Source organism: Phyllobates terribilis, unplaced genomic scaffold (assembly GCF_046119375.1).
Source record: "Phyllobates terribilis strain yellow unplaced genomic scaffold, ASM4611937v1 Scaffold_3__8_contigs__length_932513732, whole genome shotgun sequence".
Classification (NCBI taxonomy): Eukaryota; Metazoa; Chordata; class Amphibia; order Anura; family Dendrobatidae; genus Phyllobates; species Phyllobates terribilis.
Genome location: NW_027362763.1, coordinates 362,194,452 through 362,218,563, shown reverse-complemented (window position 1 = coordinate 362,218,563; position 24,112 = coordinate 362,194,452). Strand labels below are relative to the sequence as shown.

General features: G+C 41.6%; 1 protein-coding gene across 2 annotated transcripts in view; it reads left to right on the top strand.

Moving 5' to 3' along the window:
* The first annotated feature begins 459 nt into the window (after positions 1–459).
* The window catches only part of EPHB3 (EPH receptor B3), a 51,830-nt gene continuing 28,177 nt past the window's right edge, over positions 460–24,112 (top strand). For both annotated transcript variants that reach the window (XM_073675356.1, XM_073675355.1), the window contains exon 1: positions 460–904. In XM_073675356.1, coding sequence (XP_073531457.1) covers positions 847–904 — 58 coding nt within the window. In that variant the 5' untranslated portion in view covers positions 460–846. The remainder of the gene's footprint in view (positions 905–24,112) is intronic.

Sequence of the window (24,112 nt, the reverse complement as noted above, 5' to 3'; positions counted from 1 at the left end):
AAACTCGGATAACTAAAGTAGCCCATGGATTACATCATGATACAAAGAGCTAAGAATGGAGGTAAAAGGAAATCTGCTCCAGAGGTTGTAGCCCTGTGAGCGATGATAGATCGCCTTTAATGATCCCACACTTTTCATTATCCCTTTTCCTATTTCCTGCTCTCACATTCTTTTATTTCTTCCCTTTACCTTTCCTGAAGTGACACTCGTGGCCACACGAGGTCGCTGTCTGCAATTGGTACTCTGCACTGATTGACATTTGCCAATATATTACCATGGCAACAGAAAGAGCGACCAATAAAAATAAGGGGCGGGGCGTTAGCGCATCACGCCCCGCCCAATTCAATTCATCTTTTTTTTTTTACTAAAGCACGCCCACCGTGCGCTGTCCCCCACGTGTGCCGCGTGGAGCTGGGTGAAGCCTGCGCTGGTAGCAGACTAGCAATAGGAGGGGTGACTGCTGACAGGGCATGTGGGCGGAGCCAGCGCCGTGACTGACGCGCCCCCTCCCCCAGACTGAGCTGTGGCTGCAGTGCGGGATTCGCCAGTGTGAGGTCGGGAGTTACCCGAGTACACCCGCGGGGGGCCCACGAGACTGTAAACACCCGCGGGGGGCCAGAGTGGCACGAGTGTACCCCAGGGAAGCTGTAGTTTTCAGCGTACGCCCGCGGAGAGGAGGAACAAAGAGATCGGCGCACACCCGCGGCTACGAGCGGGCGGGGACTGAGGATCTAGCTGCACACGCCTGGATCTGCACACCGGAGGAGCGCACACCGGAGGAGCGCAGGGCTGGTGCACAAGGCTCGCGGTCCCCAGTGACTGGACTGTGTGAGCGGGTCAGCAGACATGCCGCTGCCGCTCTGCTCCGTGCTGCTGCTGCTGGCGGGCGTCACAGGACTGGAAGGTGAGATGCGGGGATCGTGCGTGGCCGTGATCGCGCTCCACTACGTGCTCTGCCTCCTAATCCGGGACACAGCACCCTGCATGGTGGTCCTGCTACGTGGTGGTCCCTGAGTGACCTCTCCTGGGCCACCTGTGGCTCTCTGGTGACCAGGGCTCAGGAGTGGAGGGTGCTGATGAGTGTGGACTACAAATCCCAGCATGGCCAGTGACTCGTGCCTGGGATCTGGCTTCCACAGGTTGTCACTCCCGAGCCTGATCTGTGGGTGACTGATGTCCAGGAGTTCCTCACCTCTCTCCTGCTCCAGGATGGGAGATGTCTGCAGCTGCTGCTCTCTCCATGTCCGCAGCCAATGTCTTTGTTCATGTGGAACCAGATCTTGATTTCCATAAGTGGAGCCTTCACCCCTGATGTGGGCCAGCAGTGGCTGGAGGAGCCATCATGGCGCTCTCAGACTGCGCTCTACCTGCCAACTGGCCCCCTGAAGGGCTGGGGTCGGCACATCCCAGGGGATGGAGAACTTTATTTGGCTTTACGATCACCCAGGGGTCTCCCATTAGGGTGTGACAGGCCGGGCAGATCTGTAGTATAGTGCTACTTCTCCAGTTGGGGTCATCCCTGGCCTGGAACGTGTTGATGGCCTCCGGCTGACATGATTGATCGGTGTTTTCTTTGAAGGACTCCTCCATTGCTGGTTAAAGTTTGATTTCTTGGGTCATTCTGTCTTTTGTGTTGCCTGTTTGGCAGAAGCCCCTTGCTCTTCAATCCTTTAGGATACCTGATAAGAACAGGGTGTGGTTGAAGTTAAGAAAACAGTTAGTGACCATTTCCACTTCAGACACCTCTAGTGATAAAAGACAATAAGCCGGCCATTTGGAGGACTGGTTTGCATAAGTTGATTATTTTGGTTGTAAATGAGGAAATAATGGGGTGTCGTTTCCTCCTTATTAACTCTTTTGTATGGGTTACTGCACAATGGGCCCCTTGTGTGTATGGGTTGCTCTCTCATTCTTGCTGGTCTTTCTACTAATTAGTCTCCCACCGTCCCTGGGATTGGACCACAGTCCTTTCCCCCAGGTGAAGAGACCAGCATTGTGACCTCACATTCCTGTCTTAGGCTGGTTAGGAGACGTTGTCCTGTCATTCTCGTCACTCCTTGTGAAGCGATGAATAGATGAGAAAATGTTCTGCTGGGACATGACAAAGCAAGTCAGCGATGAAATGACGACTGCTCGTTGGATTTCACTAAGTAAACCTGCACGCATTGTACAAATATTGTCACGCTTTGATACAGGATTTATTTTTAGTTTTGTGGACTTTCAGGTTTATACCCACATTCGCCATATCTGCGCCCTCACTGGTGTGTAACGTATAGGAAGAGTCTGTTTCCTCAAGACTCGCGGCCAAATATCACAATGTTTAATATAATGCGCACTGGCGTAAACCCTGGCGTCTGCCTGTACCACGTACAGGGAAGGCGGCAGTTGTTATTTTACCTGGTTTAGCAGGAACTAGTGGTGAATCAGGTCGGCCCACCAATATGGCCGCCGTGTTATGGCAACAGGTAGTGAACAATACAATTCCTTAATGTTCTATAAATGCAGAAGTAAAACAAAGGAAGAACAGATTCATTTGTGTCCGCATAATTTCAGAAATCCACCCCGCGGTGTAACCGTGTAGATTAATCTTCTTATGTACCGCACCTTGTGTCCGCTGCTGGCTCCATGTGACGAATCATTCATGCGGATTTGATAACCTGAACACTGATTGCCACAGTTATTGGTTATTTGTAAATTTATTTATTTTTTATGCAAGTGAAACGCGTTAATTTCACCTGTTAAAAAAACACAGCCTCTAACTGCATCTCGAGATTTCAGTAGTACATGTCCCGTCCCCCCCTCGGGAGGCGAGCGCGGGGTGAGTGTCGTCGTCCCCCTCGGGAGGCGAGCGCGGGGTGAGTGTCGTCGTCCCCCACAGGAGGCGAGCGCGGGGTGAGTGTCGTCGTCCCCCACAGGAGGCGAGCGCGGGGTGAGTGTGTGTGTGTGTGTGTGTGTGTACCCCCCCCACCCCCGGGAGGCGAGCGCGGGGTGGGTGCCCCCCGTAGGTGCCCCCCCCCCGGGGTAAAGGGTACAAAAACAACAGATCATAACTATCTCATTATTACGATAAGTGTTTGTTTATTCACCTGCAATTCCATTGACTTAAAGCGCAGATGTATAGGAAACTTATCTCCATTTGTCTTAGACAGAGAAAACAAAGTAATGGCATTGCTGACTTTCACACGACAGACACCAAAAGGTTACGTTCCCACGATGAGTTTTTGATGTTGCAGATTTTTTGCACCTATTTAAATTGGGTTACTTGTGTTTCTAAGATGCACTTTTATCGTGTTTGACGCTGAGTTTTTTTCTTTTTGGTGTCATGCTTTAAAGCTGCTTTGTTTTTTATACTACTTTTTTTTTTTTTTTTTTTTTTCTGTGGATTTTCCGCATCTAATGTAAGTCTATGGGGAAAATCCGCACACAAAACTCGAGTACCCGCAAGAGAAATTGACATGCTGCGGACATGAAACACGCACCGCTGGTCAATTTACACAGCGATAAAAAGAAGCGCAGTGGGCGTGATCTCTACAAATCCCATCCACTTCGCTAGAACTGTAAGACATTGTGGTTTTTTAACTCAGAAAACACAAATTGTCAACGCACCAAAAGCTCATCGTGGGAGTGTAGCCTAAAGGATCCACAAGGTTTCTATCATGGTGGCCGTGAATACTTAGCTTATTTGTGCGACAGGTTTCCCAGAATCTGTGACCGGAGGCTTCAAATCAGATAAATGCCATTTTAGGACACGGTCTCTTGCTTTTGTCCAGATACATGTAACATAAGTGTAAAGGCGGCTGTATTTAAACGCATGTGTTCTGGCCACAATTCACGGGCTCCACACGGCTATTGTGAAGTTAGGCCACCATCGCGTAGAAGTTCGGCTCTCTAGAACATGACTCACTTGTTCTGGGTCTTGCCTCCATAATGCAAACACTAAAAAGTGACCAAGTTATGGCTGTGTGAACGAGACTGTATGACAACAGAAGTTCCCTGTACAATCCAAGAGAAAAAGCTTCCACATGAAACTGTATGGAGGCTCCATAGAAGTGTAAGGCACCTTGTATGGAGCTGTAATGTGACCATTTCAATAAAAAATCATTAGCTGTTATGACAAGGAGATGTAAGGGTATGTGCACATAACGTTTCTGCCTGAAGCCCGCCTGAGAAAGTGTTAAAAAAACAAAATGCTAAAAGAGTGAACATATGCACAGTAATGTCAATGCCTCGTTGTGAATATGTTCCATTGTAAAACTTCCTTTAATCACTTCAGAAGTGACCGGTCCATTTTTCTTGTTGGAGGTCACTACTATGTTTATATATGGAGTTGAAGAGAATAAAACTTTTCAAGAGGCATGCTGGAAGACATCAGAGAAGACACTTCAAGGAAAACACAACTGGCGTTTTCTTAAAGCATCTTCTGCTTCAAAGACTATGAAGATACGCTGGCTTCTAAAAGATGTCATATGCACATACCCTTAGTGGCAACATAAGAGGTTTCTGATTTGCGTCGTCTTGTTGTTATGGGGGCCCATGGGTGAAACAAGCACCTCACGTACTTAGTGTCCATCAATGTGTTTCTGCCCTAAGCAAATTAGAAAAATGCCCAAAAAGTGATGTACATGGCATGGGCCAAATATATTGTTTCTGACACTTTAACCCTCCCTCTTTCAATTGAAGGCCACGATCACACGGTCAGTATTTTACAGCAGTATTTGTAAGCTAAAACCAGGAGTGGGTGATAAATACAGAAGTGGTGACTGTTTCTATTATACTTTTCCTTTTGGCTTACACATACTGATATAAAATACTGACCAAATTGTGAACGTGGCCTAAAAAAAAAATCCACAAACAGGTGAATTGTGAAGTTCCACCTTGTCTTAGTGTTGACTTGGGCTAGGGATACACAGATTTTGCACTCTTAATAACGTTGTATGGTCAATATCCCATTGCTAATGACAATTGGTACATTCACACACCAATATTTGTGGTCCGAGTACAGTCCATAAAAGAAACGGACATCACACAGACAGCACGCTGACCAATGTCATGAGTTGGGCTGTTCAGATGAATTGTTCCATATGGACCGAATATCCGCGTGAAAAAAATTGCAGGTTACACAAGTTTCTCCTGTATGAGAATCGCATTTTTTAAAATTATTTTTAACATACAATTTTTTATTTGGTCTTGTAAATTTTTATTAACATAGGAAAATTAATTTGCTACAAATGAAAAAAATGGACACATGAATGACATAAATGTGAAAAATCTTTTTTTTTTTTTGTAAATTTGCTTGCCTGTCAAATCCAAGCCTGTGATCGTAATGCAACCTTGTTTGCTGTCATCAATTAGTTTACCAGCGCGACATTCCTATCTTAGTGTCAAGAAGCCAAAGTCACAGTATAGTCCTAGACTAACATGCCTAGCATGGTGCAATAGGTTACATGTGACAATTCAATAAATTTGTTGAAATTTCCATCATTTTACCAATACCCAAGAGGTGGTGAAAGGAAATGCGTCTAATATGTCTAGCAAATTTCACCAAAATTGTCACAACTTTGAAAAAATTTGTTGCAGTTTTTGCATCTCCACTGTTACTATTCACACTGATTTTCTTTCAGAAATTTAGAGAAAAACTCTCAGACTTTCCAATCAAAACTTGTGGTTCTTGAACTATGGATTTTAGTGTCAGCTCCAAAAACTCCTGAAAAAATCGTGTGAACATACCCTTAATGGAAAAGCTATTTACTCACCTCTGATTATGCAGTTTCACTGTCATAGGCAAATGCTATTATATGTTCAGAAAGAGTTTAGTCTGCACTAAAACCTTTTTTTAATTTTTTATTCATTTTTCTTGTTTTGAAAAAAATTGCATATTACCTCTTTGAGATGGAATCCTCTTAGAATATTCTCCAAAATGTAACATATCAGATCAAAAGGATGCAAAATAAATCTTGAAAACCTATTAAAAAATGCTTAAAAAAAATAAAAATTAATTGAAAAAACTCTCCTTAAAGATATGTGCACAAGTCTCTCTTTTTTTAGGCCACATTCACACGTTCAGTATTTGTAAGTGTTCCACTCCCGATTTTCAATCAGAGGAAAAGTATAATAGAAACACGTCACCACTTCTGTATTTATCACCCACTCCTGGTTTTGGCTTAGAAATACTGATGTAAAATACTGAACGTGTGAACGTGGCCTTAGTCGGGTTCACTCAAGTATCTGCTTGAAAAAGCACTTAAAAATGGTAAAAAGAATGAACATACGAACTGCAATGTCAAAACGACTTGCTGTGCAATATGTTTTGTCTTTTTGAGCTTTTTTTAACCACTTCCCAGCGGAAAGTTACCTGGCCATTCTTCTGACGGCTTTCATTTATAAGCCACTCACTATTTTATATATACAGTTTAAAAAATATATATATATCAGCAGCAAAATTCCTGACTCTTTAAGACCGAGCACCAGCATTTTCCTATTCTTTGGCAAAATTCCAGCGGGTACACCGGCATCTGTGTAACTGTGTGCACCTACCCAGATAGCGTTTCCTGGAGTGGCTTTTGATTTAAAAACTTTGTTTCTAAACACTTTAAAAAAAAAAAACAAAAAAAAAAAAACCTCCATCTGAACATAACCTTAAGGTGCCTTGTGTGAACCCCAATAAAAACCTGGCCTTGATTCTAAGGAGCTTTTAGCCTGAGCTTGTATTATAGAAATTGACCCACAAGGGTGAGAAGTGCTAATCTGACAATTCAATGTGCCCACATCTTCTGGCTCCTGATGTAGATGAAGCTCCCCAGGGTTTATGTCTGCACTTCTGGCTCTGATTGTGGACAAGTGAGAAGGGTAGAAACACAGGTGGGTCGTAGGTTTTTACACCCGTGGATTCCTGTGTGCTCACATCTCCACGGACAGTTTTACTGAAGTGTGAGACTTTTGGTTCCTTCTCCCACAGATGGTGGGGATGCGGAGCGCCGCTCTTGTTGGGACGTTGCCTTGTTCTGGTAATGTTTCTGCACTACATGTGCCTTGGGATGTTTTCACATTCCTGCGGTGTTGGTTTGCAGTTTCTGTTGGAGGAGGGTATAAGGGCTTTGCCCATTCTTTGATGATTGGGGAGATGCTGCGCTTTTTTCCCCTGTGTTTTATGTGAAGTATTTGGTCCTTTATTGCAATGTTCTCGGTTTAGCCGTTTTTAATAAAGTAATTTCATTGCTATGTACGTTCCTGAGGTTTTCGGGTTGTTTGATGTATGGGTATTGTTTTATTGCATGAGCTGACATACATATTCATGTATTCAGACCTCCTCTGCTTCCTCGCTGTTAACCATTTGTTTAGCAGAATGTTTTCCAATATTTTCCTCTGCTGAAAAGCATCCACATTATATTCTGGTATATCAGTACGTTTTTTTGTTTTTTTTCACACTGATCCGAAGTGATCTCCCATCCATATCGAAGACATTTATGAAAGCTTCTGGTATTCATCATCTGACATATATAGCCCTCAATCTGAGATAACATTTTGGAATCAGCCGGTCAGAAATGTGTGGTGATGTCTTTGACTTAAAAAAATGTGGATTCCTGATTCCACCCGTGTGGATTTTTCATGCGTCTTCATTAACCCTTCCATTTCCTGTGTACACAGGATCAATGTCAATGATTCCTCTTGAAACCAGAAACCCATTGTGCGTGTCTAGACTTACAGATGGTCCTGTGTGTTTGCTTTCGGGGCAGCTTGTACAGGCTGACTTTCCTATGTTTTTACTGCATGGGGACCATGAAGTTCTGTGTGCTGATCACACCCTCTCTCTCTCTTCTGGTTTGGGCAGTTTGAGGTTTACCTCATTGGAATTTGTGAATAATCTGTTTTCTCAAATATAGAGTTAAACCACTTTAGTCCTAGGAGGAATGCTGGGTCAAATAAGTGTTTTGTTTACTTACTGGTATGTTTTTCTTGCTCTTTTGCTTTTTTATGTGACTTGTTTTTCCTTTAATGTGACATGATTGTTCACCACTACTCTTCGAACTTAGTCATGTGTATGTGCGTAGTTCCATAACTATATGTACACACAATGGTTCTGTGGCCCTGGGTTCCTTCTGCATTTGTTTTTACTTATCCTGCTATTTCCTTGCATATTTGTACGGAGTGAGTGTAATTTACGTATAAAATACTGCAGCGCTGGGCTAGGTGTTACATGTTATCAATTAGAGCTTGCACATTTATGTTCACTGTGGTTGCCCATTGTCTACAAGCTATATCTCTCCCTAGCGGAGCATGCGAGTGTATTTATTATAAGTAATTGTTTGTGCCCTAGTCGCTTTGTGCTTTAAAAGGGAAAAAAAACATGTGTGAAGTTTGAGAACATGGCATGTTAGACGGATCTACAATATGACGTCTGAGTTGTGAGGGCCTACACTCTAACGCCGTGTTCCTTACAGATATTTTGCGAGTAACAAATTGTGGCACGCTCTGTTGAATGCCATATTATGGCAGAATTCTTCACGTGGAAAGCGTATGGCACACTACGTGCCTTTGGGCCCTTTTGAGCATGAGCCATAGTGTGATTGCCTTTTTTTTTTTTTTTTTTTTATTCAATAGTTACCTTACATTATATCAGAATCCTAGCTGTCTTTGGAAATATCTCATTATTGGGCTTAGCATATGATGCCAAATTTGTTATTTTATTACAGGCTTTCTATTTAGTCTTGAACATAAAGCTACATTATCTGTGTGGGATGGCTATGTTGTTTGACTTAAGCTATGTTCACACGTTGCGCTTTTCATGTGTTTGTTTTTTGCTGCTTTTTTTATGCAAATTTAAGTTGCGTTTTACAGTACCAGCAAAAGCTATGAGATTTCAGAAATCTCATGCACACAGCTTTTTTTTTTTGTTGTTGTTTTTTTTATTTGCCGAATGAATTTAAAAACTGCAGCATGTCATTTCTTTTAGCATTTTTGCAGCTTTTTTCACCCATAGAAAGCAACAAGTAAGTGCCAAAACGCTGGCATCAGATTTTGGTGCAGAAAACTCAGGAAGTTGCTTTGGGGTGGGGCTAAAGTTTATCAGCATGCACAAGAGACAAAATGTATCTGCAAAAAACGCAGCAAGACCTGCTTTATATAAGCGGCTTATTTACTGCCAAGAGAGCAGGTTTTGCCTGCAGAAAAAAAATGCAACGTGTGAACATAGCCTTACACTGCATTTGTTAAGACACTCATGGATTTGGCTGAAAAAAAAAATTGCATCAATGATTTTGTGGCAAGTTTTTTTTTTTTTTTTTTAAGACCTTATTCATACTTCTTTTTTATTTATTTTTTTTATTTTATATTATGCATTCAGAAAAAAATGGATGGTTTCTTGCTACTTTTCCTTTTAAATGCTATCATGTTTTTTGACCCACCCATTCATTTGAATGGAAAGGTTTGATCAAGGGCTCCTTCACACGTCAATGATATTTCTTGTACCTGTAAACAGTCCAAGATTCATCAATGTTATCAGTGGTTGATCAGTGTTAGTTTTTACTAGTCAGTTTTGTTTGTTTTTTTTTAAAAAAAAAAAAAAAAAAAAAATTCTCCCAGCTTCTCCGATCAATTTATCAGTCTGTGCTGTGAAAAATGGACAGAACATGGAGTGATGTCCCATTTTCTCACCGACCCATAGCCTTCCTCTGGCAATTTTGATCTGGTACACTGATCAATACCTACAAATCTGTGCTTTGGTGCAGACCACTTGGTCCAAGGAAAAAAGTGGACATACAAACTACCCCATAGAATATCATAGGTACCAAGTGCTGTCTGTGAAAGACACAGGATAGCACTTGCATAAACAAAACTGACATGTGAAGATCTTTTTATGTTATTCTTTGTTCTGTTATTTGTTAAGCTATGACTTTTAGACTTTATTACACATAATAGATATTCACTCATGCATTTTTTTAAGTATATGGTTTATTTAAAAAAAAACCTAGAGAGAGGCTGACTTCTTTTCAAGCAACATGAAAAACAGTATTGAAAAAAAAAAATCCACAATCTGTTTTCTTAGGGTGTTTAATATTTTCCTACTGATTTACAGCTAGTATCTGACTACAACATTTTTGAAACAAAAAAGCCAAAAAAAATTCACACCTGAATATATATATTTGTTCACATGCCCTTCTGATGGTGTTGTTACAGTAAATCTGGCATACTAGTGAACTTCCAACTAGACCCATCTGCCACTGGCAGCATTTCTGAGTGTATAATTTGTCATCATGGTATCATATTATCACGAGATGAGCGGACACAATGCTAACCCACAAGCGAACAATGCAAGTGACCAGTGTGCAGGATGATACAGTGAAAGGACTAAAGGCTTCTAGAATGGGATTAGAGAGAACTGACAATGCCAAGCAAATCCTCTGCGCTCTGAATAGTACACAAGTAAAAGACTTCTCTGGCACATTTATTGGAATCTTCCCTACGTAGGTCCATATGTACGTACGTCTTCCTTGTATTTGGACGTGCTCCATGTAAACAAACAAGGGAGCGCCTGTAGTGTCTGGAGGATCGCATTGCTTCATGGAGTATATTGTGAAGTGTCAGCACTTAGTCTTCTCGCTGCTATAAACCTTATTTGTTATTCCCAGAGAGACCCTTTGGTCTAAATATGATCGCCACTTTATTTAATATGTCTCAATCGTTTCCTTTTGCTACATCTTTATAATGCTTTTTGATTTGAGTGCTGTAAAAAAAAAAAAATCAGAAACCTCTGCACTGCGTGTCGTACATTGGCCCTTCCGGTAAATATTTATGACAGCGGTGTATTGGTGTTCTCCTTGCCTCCTCATTTCATACAGTCGCATGAAGACATGTGACAATTGCATGTAGATGCAGTGACTTTTTTTTCTATCTTTTCTTCAGTTTTGCCAGTCATAGCTTAGTAGATGACATCGATCTTCTGTCTGTCATTCTATGTCCTGGCCCTTTGCCCAGAATAATGTATCAACAATATGATACAACAAGTATCAAAGTTCACCTTGGCACAATTCCCGGATAGTTACCATGGAAACTCGGCGGAGGATTTATAATGACCGATGTAATAGAACTGCAAAAAATTTTGGGGGAAAAAATTGCTATGGGCTGAATACATATGTGAAGTTGTACCGTTTTAACTCTTTCCAGTCTGTAACATAAGACTAAACTAATACTGCTTGGAAACGTGTTTTAATTTGCTATTTTTTTGAAGGCCATCGTTTTTGAGTTGTGTGTTTTTTGTTTTTTTTCATTGATTGATTAGTTTATTAAGATTTCGGCTAGTGGTCACAGCTCTGCTATTTTTACATCATTGGATTGCACTTAAAAAAAATCACTGAGACAATAAAAATGTGTTGGTCAAGGCCGAAACATTAATCTGTCCCCAAGTCTTAATATTAAATATCATTAGACTTCACCCCCTGGAGCCATTTTAGCATGGCAAAGGGCAGCCAAAAAGTCATACATTTTCTAATTTAGGCCTGGAAAAGCTTGTACATGTGCACTTACACCTCCCCCTCAACAGGGGCCCTTTTCTAAGCTGAGCTGTCCTGCAGGGAGGGGGGTATCCCCTGGGACTGTCTGATGGAGGGGGTTGTGTTAGGATTAGCTTTCCCTGTTTTACACAGCAATCTGCACCAAATCCAGGCCTTTCTTTTTATTCTTTTTTTTTTTTTTTTTCCTTTTTAATGAGAAAAATGTGTCCGACTTGAAACGTTGCCAGGGTTAGAAATTACACTGAAACCTTATGTTGTAAAAAGAAATATTTCTCAGGACAGAGCGTTGTGCGTACGTATGGATGTTGTATATAGCTCTATCTATACGGTGCCCACCATGTGGTTCATGTCTTCCAGATATCCATCAAGAAGTTTTTTTTTTGTTTTGTTTTTTTGTGACATACCTGTATTTAGAGCAGCTGTATACCGGGAATATATGACAAGCAGTTCTGGAAATTTAGGAGTCATTATTTCAAATTGCTTAAAGATTAGCAAGTAACCTCCTGACAATAGTAAAAGAGCCAGAAAGACCTTAGCTTTTAAAGAAGACGATTTGAAGAGACTTTACTCTTTTTTTTTAGATGTTTTTTTTTTTTATGAAGATTTTGTTTGCATGAGTCGCTTTTATGGTTTCTTGCTTAAATTCTTACTCCGTGGTCTTAAGGAGCTCTGAAGTCTGTAGGTAATGTCCTTGTGACACCTGGTAAGACTTGCGAGCAACTTGGCTTGTATCAAACTTGTAAAAGTTGGGAAGTATGTAAAATCCTAGTTCACTAAACCCACCGGATAAACCTAGTAGCTAAAGAACATGCGGCAGAACACAAATCTATCTCGGCGTATACATCCAACGAGTGTAGAAAAAACAGCAGAACAGTCTTGTCACGCACCAAAGGCATCGACAAACATTCGAATAATACCGGATCTTGGCCACCACCTTGAAAATGTTGTTGGCACGCCCAGTTTGAAGCCTTCATAAGAGTGAAAGTGTGTATTGTGACAGCAGGGGCATAAAGGCAGAGGCTCACTTCCATCTGCATTGTAAAATCTTAGTGCTAAGGGAAGTGCACGGCCTCTGAACCGATGCAAGTCATAAAAATCACTTCCCACCACATTGCACCTAGGAAAACTAGGTTTAATGCCTGGGAAAGAGTGAGGGAAGCTGTAGAATTAGCATCAAGATCTACCACAATACCAGAAATAAGATATGAGAATGTTCTACGCTCCCCTTCCCCCATCACCTCCTGTTCCCTACCAAACCCTTTGTAAATCCTCTCATTGTAGTTTGGCAACACATGTGTAATGTAATGCTAATAAAGAATCCTTGTACAGAACTGTCCTAATACATTGGTGCTCTCCGCTCCTTGCCTAAAGAGACTAGTTGCGGCTCTCCCATGCTCCTGTGGCGCACAACTTTATTAGACAGCAGAAACCCAACATCTAAAAGTTTCTATCAGATTGAGCTCAGTGTTATTACTGTATTACATTCCTCCAGTTTTTAATGATCTGGGTGTTGCCTTAATAACCACTTTCATATGGGCGAGCTGTTATCTACTGTAACATGTGTTGATCATCACTTCTTTTGTTGGTGACCCCAATGTTACCGATGCGTTACAGATACACAAAATTGGCTGCCCATATAGAAACGTTTTGTATGTAGTAGGGAATATAATACGAGATTCTTAAGGAAAGTATAAAACTGTATTGATGTGTAAATGGAGGAGACACTTATTGAAAGTGAAGGGGTAAGTTTCTAGCAGACGTGAGTAGTATGAATAATTCAGTATTGAGGTGGCTCTGTAACATCCTATGTTCTGCTGTGCCTCCTCTTCCAAGTGAAGCTGGAAATGTAGAGATATAACTGCTTCTATGTTTTATGACTGACTTCACAGCAGGGTATTGAGATATATATATATATATATATATATCAAAAGTTTGGACACACCTTCTCATATATAGATTTTCCTGTATTTTCATGACTATGAGAATTGTACATTCACACTGAAGGCATCAAAACTATGAATTAACACATGTGGAATTATATACTTAACAAAAAAGTGTGAAACAAGTGAAAATATGTCTTATATTCTAGGTTCTTCAAAGTAGCCACCTTTTGCTTTGATGACTGCTTTGCACACTCTTGGCATTCTCTTGATGAGCTTCAAGAGGTAGTCACCAGAAATGGTTTTCACTTCGCAGGTGTGCCCTGTCAGGTTTAATAAGTGGGATTTCCTGCCTTATAAATGGGGTTGGGACCATCAGTTGTGTTGTGCGGAAGTCAGGTGGATACACAGCTGATAGTCCTACTGAATAGACTGTTAGCTGCTTTTTTTCTTGCCATAATACAAATTCTAAGTAAAGGAAAAACGAGTGGCCATCATTACTTTAAGAAATGAAGGTCAGTCAGTCCGAAAAATTGGGCAAACTTTGAAAGTGTCCCCAAGTGCAGTTGCAAAAACCATCAAGCACTACAGGGAAACTGGCTCACATGAGGACCGCCCCAGGAAAGGAAGACCAAGAGTCACCTCTGCTTCTGAGGATAAGTTTATCCAAGTCACCAGCCTCAGAAATCGCAGGTTAACAGCAGCTCATATTAGAGACCAGGTCAATGCCACACAGAGTTCTATCAGCAGACACATCTCTTCAACAACTGTTAAGAGGAGACTTTGTGCAGCAGGCCTTCATGGTAAACTAGCTGCTAGGAAACCACTGCTATGGACAGGCAACAAGTAGAAGAGACTTGTTTGGGCTAAAGAACACAAGGAATGGACATTAGACCAGTGGACATCTGTGCTTTGGTCTGATGAGCCCAAATTTGAGATCTTTGGTTCCAACCACCGTGTCTTTGTGCGACGCAGAAAAGGTGAACGGATGGACTCTACATGCCTGGTTCCCACCGTGAAGCATGGAAGAGGAGGTGTGGGGGTGCTTTGCTGGTGACACTGTTGGGGATTTATTCAAAATTGAAGGCATACTGAACCAGCATGGCTACCACAGCATCTTGCAGCGGCATGCTATTCCATCCGGTTTGCGTTTAGTTGGACCATCATTTATTTTTCAACAGGACAACAGGCTGTGTAAGGGCTATTTGACCAAAAAGGAGAGTGATGGGGTGCTACGCCAGATGACCTGGCCTCCACAGTCACCAGACCTGAACCCAATCGAGATGGTTTGGGGTGAGCTGGACCGCAGAGTGAAGGCAAAAGGGCCAACAAGTGCTAAGCATCTCTGGGAACTCCTTCAAGATTGTTGGAAGACCATTTCCGGTGACTACCTCTTGAAGCTCATCAAGAGAATGCCAAGAGTGTGCAAAGCAGTCATCAAAGCAAAAGGTGGCTTCTTTGAAGAACCTAAAATATAAGACTTATTTTCAGTTGTTTCACACTTTTTTGTTACGTATATTATTCCACATGTGTTAATTCATAGTTCTGATGCCTTCAGTGTGAATGTACAATTTTCATAGTCATGAAAATACAGAAATTTCTTTAAATGAGAAGGTGTGTCCAAACTTTTGGTCTGTACTGTATGTGTGTGTGTATGATAGTTTGGCTGTGTTAAGATGATCATCTTTTTGGTCCTTGTATACTAATTGGCTCGTTCAGACAAGCATTTTCTACATAGACTGAGTCTTAATATGAAAAAAAACAAAAACAGATCTTGCCTTAATCTCTTCCATTTTGTAAATGGAATTCTGTGCTTAAAAATAATACATGGCATATCATTTAACAGATATACAGATACAAAGAATGGACATGTAATCCATTTCTTCAGACTTGTCTGAACCTAGCCATATTCTAATAGTCTACGGTAGAATCCAAGATTTATCATTTCCTTTCTTCTTTTTTTGGGAGACAAGTAGAAATCTCTTTAATTAGTCCAAAAATGTAAAAAAAAAAATTAAGATTTGAGTCCTTAGTGGTTGATACCTGAAAATATGGTTACAAATAGCAAGCTTTCGAGACAACTAGGATCTCTTCATCAGGCATTGTTTAACACAAAATCTGAAGAGCCACATGTTTATGCACAACAGGACACAGAAATAATGCAATAGATGAGACAAATGACATGAAGCAGAACTATCAGTATGGGACGGGGAGAAAACAGTTGTGGCCATAAATATTGGAACAGTTCATAGATAACGAGTGTGAAAGTTTTTATTATCATCTGAGGGTCTGGTCCAGGGTTGTGATACCCCCAGAGGTCTGAGGAGCACATTCCTAAATTGATATACAAAGGCACAAATCCATGCAACACATTCATTCCTGCACTGAGTGTGTCAAAGGATGTCATTAAGTTCAGAGAAAAAGAGGACTTGAACACTTATAGCTCCACCTATTGGAAGCCGCAATCCTTCAAATCACAATTGACCCTTTAACGAGTCGTGCAATATGACTTAGGATAATAGCCAAAAATCAGAATCTCAATTTGCAAACACTGTTTTGGGCTGTTGGCCCTCGTCAATGCAAAGTATGAGAACTGATTTGGCTAAGGCCAAGGCCCCGCTCTCAGTATTTCGTCAGTATTTTTTTCTCAGTAGTGGAAGCCAAAACCAGGTGAGGAACAATCAGAGAAAAGGTATAATAGAAACAAGTCACCAATTCTGCATTTATCACCCACTCCTGGTTTTGGCTCCCACTCCTGAGAAAAAATACTGACCAAATACTGATAATGGGGCCATGGCCTAAGTGAGAGGCTCTGGACTGAAGTCTAAGGAATAACGTTTCTCCTTGTGGAGAGTGACATACCGGCTCTGGCATGCCAAAGTAAGGAGGCAAGGACAACATCTGCAAGGAGTTTGCATGCTCTCCCCTTGTTTTGCATGGGTTTCCTCCGGGTTCTCAGGTTTCCTCCCACACTCCATAGACATACTGATAGGGAATCTAGATAGTGAGCCCCATTGGGAACAACGATGGTAATGTATGCAAAGCGCTGCGGAATAAGTTGGCGCTATATAAAAATAAAGATTATTTTTTGCCGTGTGACGCTCCTCTGGGAAATTTTGTGACTTGTAGGATTGCTGCTTCCAATAGGTGGCGCTATAGAGTTCAAGTCCTCTTTTTCCTCTGAAGAGGCATATTAAATTTCCCAAAGGAGCATTGCACGGCGAATAGCCCTCCTTACCTTGGCATGCTAGAGCCGGTATGTCACGCTCCTCAAGAATCTAGGGGTAATATTTCTCCTTGCAGAGAGTGACGTGTTAAGCACGCCAGGTGAGGAGACTTTTAAAGCCGCAGTGCTCCTCTGGGAAACATGCAAATTGTCTCATCAGAGAGGAAGAGGACTAGAACTCTGGTACCACCTACAGGAAGTAGCAATCCTAAAAGTCAATAGTGACCTTTTAAGGAGCCTTATCACATGACTTAGGATAAAAGCCAATACCAGAAACTCAATTTACAGACAGCACGTCACTCTCTGCAAGGAAAAATATTACCCCTAGATACCGGTCTGACACCTCTCATCCAGCCAAACCAGAACTCACACTTTGCACTGACTAGGGGCAGTACCCAGAAACAGTGTCTGCAAATTGAGTTTCTGGTTCTGGCTTTTATCCTAAGTCATGTGATAAGGCTCATTAAAGGGTCAATATTGACTTTTATGATTGCTACTTCCTATAGGTGGCACTAGAGTTCTAGTCCTCTTCCTCTCTGAAGAGCCCATCTCCACTTGGAGAAACATTACCCCTTAGACTTTTAATACCAGTAATTTTATGACCATGATGAGGGATACAAAAATGTGTGGCCACAGGTAGATCTATTCTTCTTTTATTGTCTGGCTAACATGGTACAAAGATATATATTTTTCCAAAAATGTATACTTTTTTAAAATTACCTAGACTTTTTGTCTACTGTCTGCTTCCACAGTGGTCATCTGCATTAAACAACCCTAGCCATGTACTGTATGCTGTAGAGCCTGCCTCAATTAGCGACGCTGAAAGTGATATGAGGACTTAGTCTATCTATACTGGCGTTAACAGCTGCTCTTTTGGAAGGGGGGGATACTTGTGTGATCCCATCCCTCACAATATGTCCATTGCCGGCAGATCTGTATTGGTAATAGTTCTAGATGTAAACCTTTTCCACCTATCTATGCTGTCCTTTCATCAAACCGGTGGCTGATTACGCTTGACTAAATAGTGAAATCTACTTGCTTGAATGATACCTTTGGTATATTTTCAATAATTTTTTAAGATTTTTCCCAGATAAACCCAATGTGCTAAACTCTTGCTTTGTCCAAAAAATAGGTTAATTCTCCCTTTTAATATTTCAGCTGTATGTTTATACAGATAATAAGAAATTGGCCATCCTTTGTCAGGAAGTAGTCTTATAACTATTGTGATAAATTGCCAAGCTTGTGCTAAGTAAAATTAGTCATTTTAGGATGAATAATGGAAATTTTTCTTTTGCCAGGTTCCATATGTCAGGGCTATAAAATAAGCTATTTTTCAATATGCTACTGAAGAAAATAAAAATGGCGAAGGAGTTTGATGGACAGATACCCCATCTTGCTGCCCACGTATTTTCTTGAAGCTGTATGTAAAGCATGCATTTCGGGCTGGCCTGTACTTTTGAAAGGGAGTGTAACTAGTCAGCCTTGACAATTAGCTTGATCCACTCTTGATCCTGCTAAAAGATTGTCGGCTTTCTTGACACACTAATGCATGGATGATCTGCTGGAAAAATCCTTGATCAGTCAAATGTGCAGTTTTCTGCTTACTTCACCAGCGAAGGATGCAAATGTTGTGCCTTGTTTTCTAGGTCCCTCCGCAGATAAATATACTGTCATTTGCATAAGTTTATAGTGATAAATGTTCCAATTATATTTAAATACAAACAATTGGATTCTTGACAACCCTGCAATTTTCCGTATGTATGTATTACATACAGATGTCTGGCTCGACTGTTCTGCACAGCATGCAGTAAATTACTGGGAAGTCCATATTTCACGATGCATCTAACAGCCAAGGCTGAGAAAAAGGGTCATTGACTTGCCAGAGTTTCTAGTAGAGAGGCAGGTAAATATTTTTAGATGCTGTGGCGATCCACTTATGCCTCCAGGCCTGGAGTACCATCTCATCGGAAAGCGCTTGAAATTATCTCATTTGGCGTCTCCTGCTGTACTTAGGAGTCTCCATATTTTACAGCTGATGTCATTGCTGCCAGTGGGTAGGAGATACAGATGCATACAATGAATGTCCATGTAGAGGCATTACACTTCAGTGCGATCGAGCAAAACTGATTCAGGCGTTGCCAATAGGAAATGTTTCCGAATATACATCACAAATGAACAAAAAAAAATCACCTATTTCCTGCAATTGCGCAATTTAAACGAGTCCATGATTCGTAGGTTGTAAGCTTGCGAGCAGGGCCCTCACTCCTTTTGGTATTGGGGTTGTGTGTTTTTAGGCTGTGTGCCCACGATTTGTTTTTTAAGTGTTTCCGCAGCTGTAGGAATGCTTAAATACTTGGTAGAAGGCCTGCCATGTTCCCCAATGATAATCCGCATGTGCTGTGCACATGCTGCGGAAATTTCCGCTGCGGATTATCAATGCGGAAAAAAAAACGCAGCACTACCAATTATTTTGTGGAAGCGCTGCGTTTTCGCCGCCATTGACTTGCATTGGAACGCATGGAATCCGCATCACTGCATCTGTACATGCTCATTACATGCATTTCAATGTGCGGATGGAACCCAGGTCTGGAGGACAGGAGACTCTCCTCCGGACCCGGGTACCATAGAACTTGTAAAAAAAAAAAAAGAATAAAATGAAAAATATTATATTTACCTTCTGATGGCCCCCGCTGCGCTCGTCCTCCCATGCTGGCAGATCGCGGTGGACTGAAGGACCTGCGCTGATGTCATAGTCATGTGACGGGTCACGCGATGCTGACGTCGGCAGGTCCGTCAGTGTACCGTGAGCTGCCCACAAGCCAGGACGGAGTGACTAAAGACACCGGTGGCCATCAGAAGGTAAGTATAGATTTATTTTTTATTTTTTATCATTCTTTAAGGTCACACTATATAAATCCATGCCGTTTGCATGGATTTATATAGTGTGACTAAGTTGTCAAGCACTTTCCAAGTGATGCTAAAATCGCTTGACACCCGCATGTCACTGGCAGGAAAAACACATGTACAATCCACATGCGTTTTTTCTGCCACGGAGATGCAGAAACACTCAGGAAAAATCCGGAGCATTTCGGCATCGTGGGCACATAGCCTAATGTCTTTTTCTATACAAGTCCCCTCTAAAATGTAAAGTGCTGCGGAATATGTTGGCGCTATTGAAATAAAAATTACTATTATCATGTCGGCTGTTTAGCCAAATTACTGGACATAATGACCATGTAAAATCTTTATTAAAGTGTTTTTGTTTTGTTTGTTTTTTATTTTTGCAATGCAACGGATTGTGGCTAAAAAGCTCCAGAAGTCAAATTTACTCTCCTCCTGAAAGTTGTCACCTAACCAAAGGATAAGTGATAACTTAGATTTCTGGGCTTCCCACAGATCCCAAGAACATTGGAATGGAGCAATGGCAGCACATGGAGTTGTTCCACGAACAACTATGCTATGTTTAAGAGCACACTACGTGCTCGAAATGCGTAAGAATCTCTTCCCTGTTCCATGTGCTGGATTTTTTCAATATTTTTTTTCCTTGAAAATAAGCGATTTTATTCATCTACTGGGTTTCTCCTCTTTTTCTCACTTCCAACGATGCCGCATCATACCCGTGCACTTGTTCCCTAGATAAGCTAGCTATACAACTGCTTTGTTCCACGAACAAGGTACACTTTAATGAATAGATCTCGGCATAAAAATAACCTCCATGATTGGATGTGGAACTTATTTCTGTGAGGTAAAAAACATTTCCCTACCTCACAGAATTGGCTGCAGTTTCATGTTATCCTGCCTATATACTTTTTTTTGCGTCCTCCCCTGCCCAGGAGATGTGGTATGATCAGACCATGTTCCTGCATGGTGAGACACAGACATTACACAGTACACAGCAGGGGCACATTTATAAGATTTTTTTTTTTTTTTTTTTTAACACCACCAACAGTGGAACTTATTATTTATTATTAATAATAATAATAATCAAAGAACTATTGATTTAAAATGTACAGGGTGGGCCATTTATATGGATACACCTAAATTAAATGGGAATGGTTGGTGATAACTTCCTGTTTGTGGCACATTAGTATATGGGAGGGGAAAAACTTTTCCAGATGGGTGGTGACCATGGCGGCCATTTTGAAGTCAGCTATTTGGATCCAACTTTATTTTTTTCAATGGGAAGAGGGTCATGTGACACATCAATCTTATTGAGAATTTCATAAGAAAAACAATGGTGTGCTTGGTTTTAACGTAACTTTATTCTTTCATGAGTTTTTTACAAGTTTATGACCACTTATAAAATGTGTTCAAAGTGCTGCCCATTGTGTTGGATTGTCAATGCAACCCTCTTCTCCCTCTCTTGACACACTGATAGCAACACCGCAGAAGAAATGCCAGCACAGGCGTCCAGTATCCGTTGTTTCAGATGCTGCACATCTCGTATCTCGAAGAATGGGCCCACTATCTCTGTACCCCATATACCACACCATACCATCATCAATGGAAACCTCAATGCCACTGGATATCTGAAATTGCTACATGATGATGTGTTGCCCTCTTTATGCACTGAAGATGGCACGTTCCCTGAGTTTTTCCAACAAGATGGTGCACCCCCACATTATGGGTGTCAGGTCCGAGCATTCCTACATGAACAGTTTCCGGGAAAGTGGATTGGTCGTCATGGGCCAGTTGAATGGCCACCAAGTTCTCCTGATCTGACCCCCTTAGACTTTTGCTTTCAGATGACCCCAAAGATAATTGTCTCTACTGTGAAGATACGAGATGTGCAGCATCTGAAACAGATACTGGAAGCCTGTGCTAGCATTTCTTCTGTGGTGTTGCTATCAGTGTGTCAAGAGTGGGAGAAGAGGGTTGCATTGACAATCCAACACAATGGGCAGCACTTTGAACACATTTTATAAGTGGTCATAAACTTGTAAAAAACTCATGAAAGAATAAAGTTACGTTAAAACCAAGCACACCATTGTTTTTCTTATGAAATTCTCAATAAGATTGATGTGTCACATGACCCTCTTCCCATTGAAAAAAATAAAGTTGGATCCAAAATGGCCGACTTCAAAATGGCCATCATGGTCACCACCCATCTAGAAAAGTTTTCCCCCTCCCATATACTAATGTGCCACAAACGGGAAGTTGATATCACCAACCATTCCCATTTAATTTAGGTGTATCCATATAAATGGCCCACCCTGTACTTTATTAATGGGTCAGCGCCTTTAATTCTCTATGGGACTGCCGGAGATGGCAGAGTGCTGCCTTCTATCCCGTAGAGAATGAATGGAGCAGTTGGGACTCCACTGATCTGCATGTTATCTATCCTTTTGGTTAGATGACAACTTTAATCATGGGAACAACCTCTAATTCTTGTTACAGACCAGGGATGCCAACTATCTGTAAATTTATGGATAATCTTGGACTTCTGGGAGTACCTGTCATGTATGTCATAGACATTAAGGGCACTAATCTATTCAAAAGTGATGCCCAGGTGCCCCATGGTAACCTTTCCTTCTGGTTTGCTCAATGGAATTTGCTGCTAAAACATAACATGACTGTACGGTGCCAGTTTTCTCCAACTTATATTTTGCAATACTTTGTTTTTAGGGAAAAAAAATGGAAAATGAATGACAAAGGGCATCTGTGCCAATTGCTGTGCTGTGATTTCAAATGTGCAAATATTATTTTTATGATAATTTTCCCTTTAAAGTTGGTTTCCTTTTTGGATGGGGTTAAAGGTTAACTTTCCTTGCTTCATTTTCATAAACGAGCAAGTCGCCGGGGAGGAAAAGCAACTTTCCGTTTTCATCAGACATATCGGGGTTATTGGACGGGTCATTCTGCATTTAATCAGAACTGGATGAATAACCCTTTCAATGATAGATATTTCAAGCCTTGTTTTAAAGATTGCTTTAGGTTTTGACGAGCCAAAGCTAATAGAAATGTTAATTAAAGTCAAGGGGCGCAATGTTCATATCAGCTTTGTAGCAAAGTGACGGTGACATTGGAGCTGTGTAGACTTGGCAGCTGTTGAAACTTTCTCTGAAATGACTCGCTGGGGACTGGAATGGTGATATGACATACCATTGATGTGCTGGTTTTGTGAGGAGGACACAATTATTGCATTGTTATCATCCGTGTGTGTGTGAGACTCTGTTCATCTGTGTTGGTCCGGTTCCATACAATTTTTCAAGACCAATTAACGTCTTATAGTAGATTCCATTGTTTTCAAAGAATCCATATCCTCACTATGTACTGTGACAATGGATGTTTCTAAAACAAAATTACTGCAACATGTGAATTCACTTCAAGATCTTAAAAAAAAAATGCTACAATATATATATATTTTTGTGATGAACCTGTAGCCGCCATCTTGGTAATGATAAATCATATCCAGGGATGGCCACACTTCAGCAGCCCCCACCCTTGGGACCTTCTGTTAAAACGTCAACTAGATAGTTTCCCCCCATCCAGGCTCCTGTAAGATAAGAAGCCTACTTAACACTTGAATGCTAGGAGCTTCAAAGACTTCGAGAGGAAACACAGCCAGCAGGGGGGGGTGCTTCGTCTATCTGTACCTGACCATTTGTCCCATAGGACTAGTTTCTTTGTCTGTCACAAGCATGGAGGCATAAGATATAGAAACATGAATAGTACACGCATGTTGCGTGGGATGGGCCAATAAAAAAATATCACGGCGTCCCGGAGCCATTGCGCACACAAGCCTCCGCGGTAGACGTTTGTACGTGCTCTGGAAGCCAAGATATAGCGCGGAGCCATTCCTGAGGACCGTATGGTATCATAATTGATATCAAAAGGTCGGTTACGGCGGCCCGAATCCCTGGGAACCCCTGGGGGTATCATGAGACCATCCCAGAAGAAGTTATTGGGTTCCATAGAATTTGGGCTTCTGATCGAAGTTAGACCTGAGGGTGGAGACTGAGCCAGCTGACCTCACCAGCAGTGGGCGGGACGGGGCAGGTAAGATAGCAGGACAGACAAGAGACAAGTCAGTCTTGACCCAAGAGTGGTGTGCTGAACATCTGAGCACCAGCTGAGGCCACCAAGGGGAGGAGCAGTTTGACCATGCGGTGGTAGGCCTCAGCCTGTAACAAAGAACCGTGCCTGCGACCGCAGAATCCTCTCCCTGCGTCACAAGAAAATCAAGAAACCGGTAACTGATATGCTGTGGTGATTCTGTGTGTTGTATTCCATTGTTGTATAGTTTAGCCTGACCTTATACCTGTGTATATTTAGTTGTATATCGTGTATCTAGTGTATTATTATAATCAATTACCTCAAGTAATTGTGGGCCTGCCTTTTATTCTGCATAACGAACGCACGTCCGTGTGAGCTCGGCTCAAGCCAAAAACGCTACCCAGGGTTGGTTCCTGACCCGATATAGGCCCATTCACGGACTGGGCGTATATCTAAAATAGGGACTGGTGGCAGCATACCAACTGGGGATTGGGGAAGGCTGG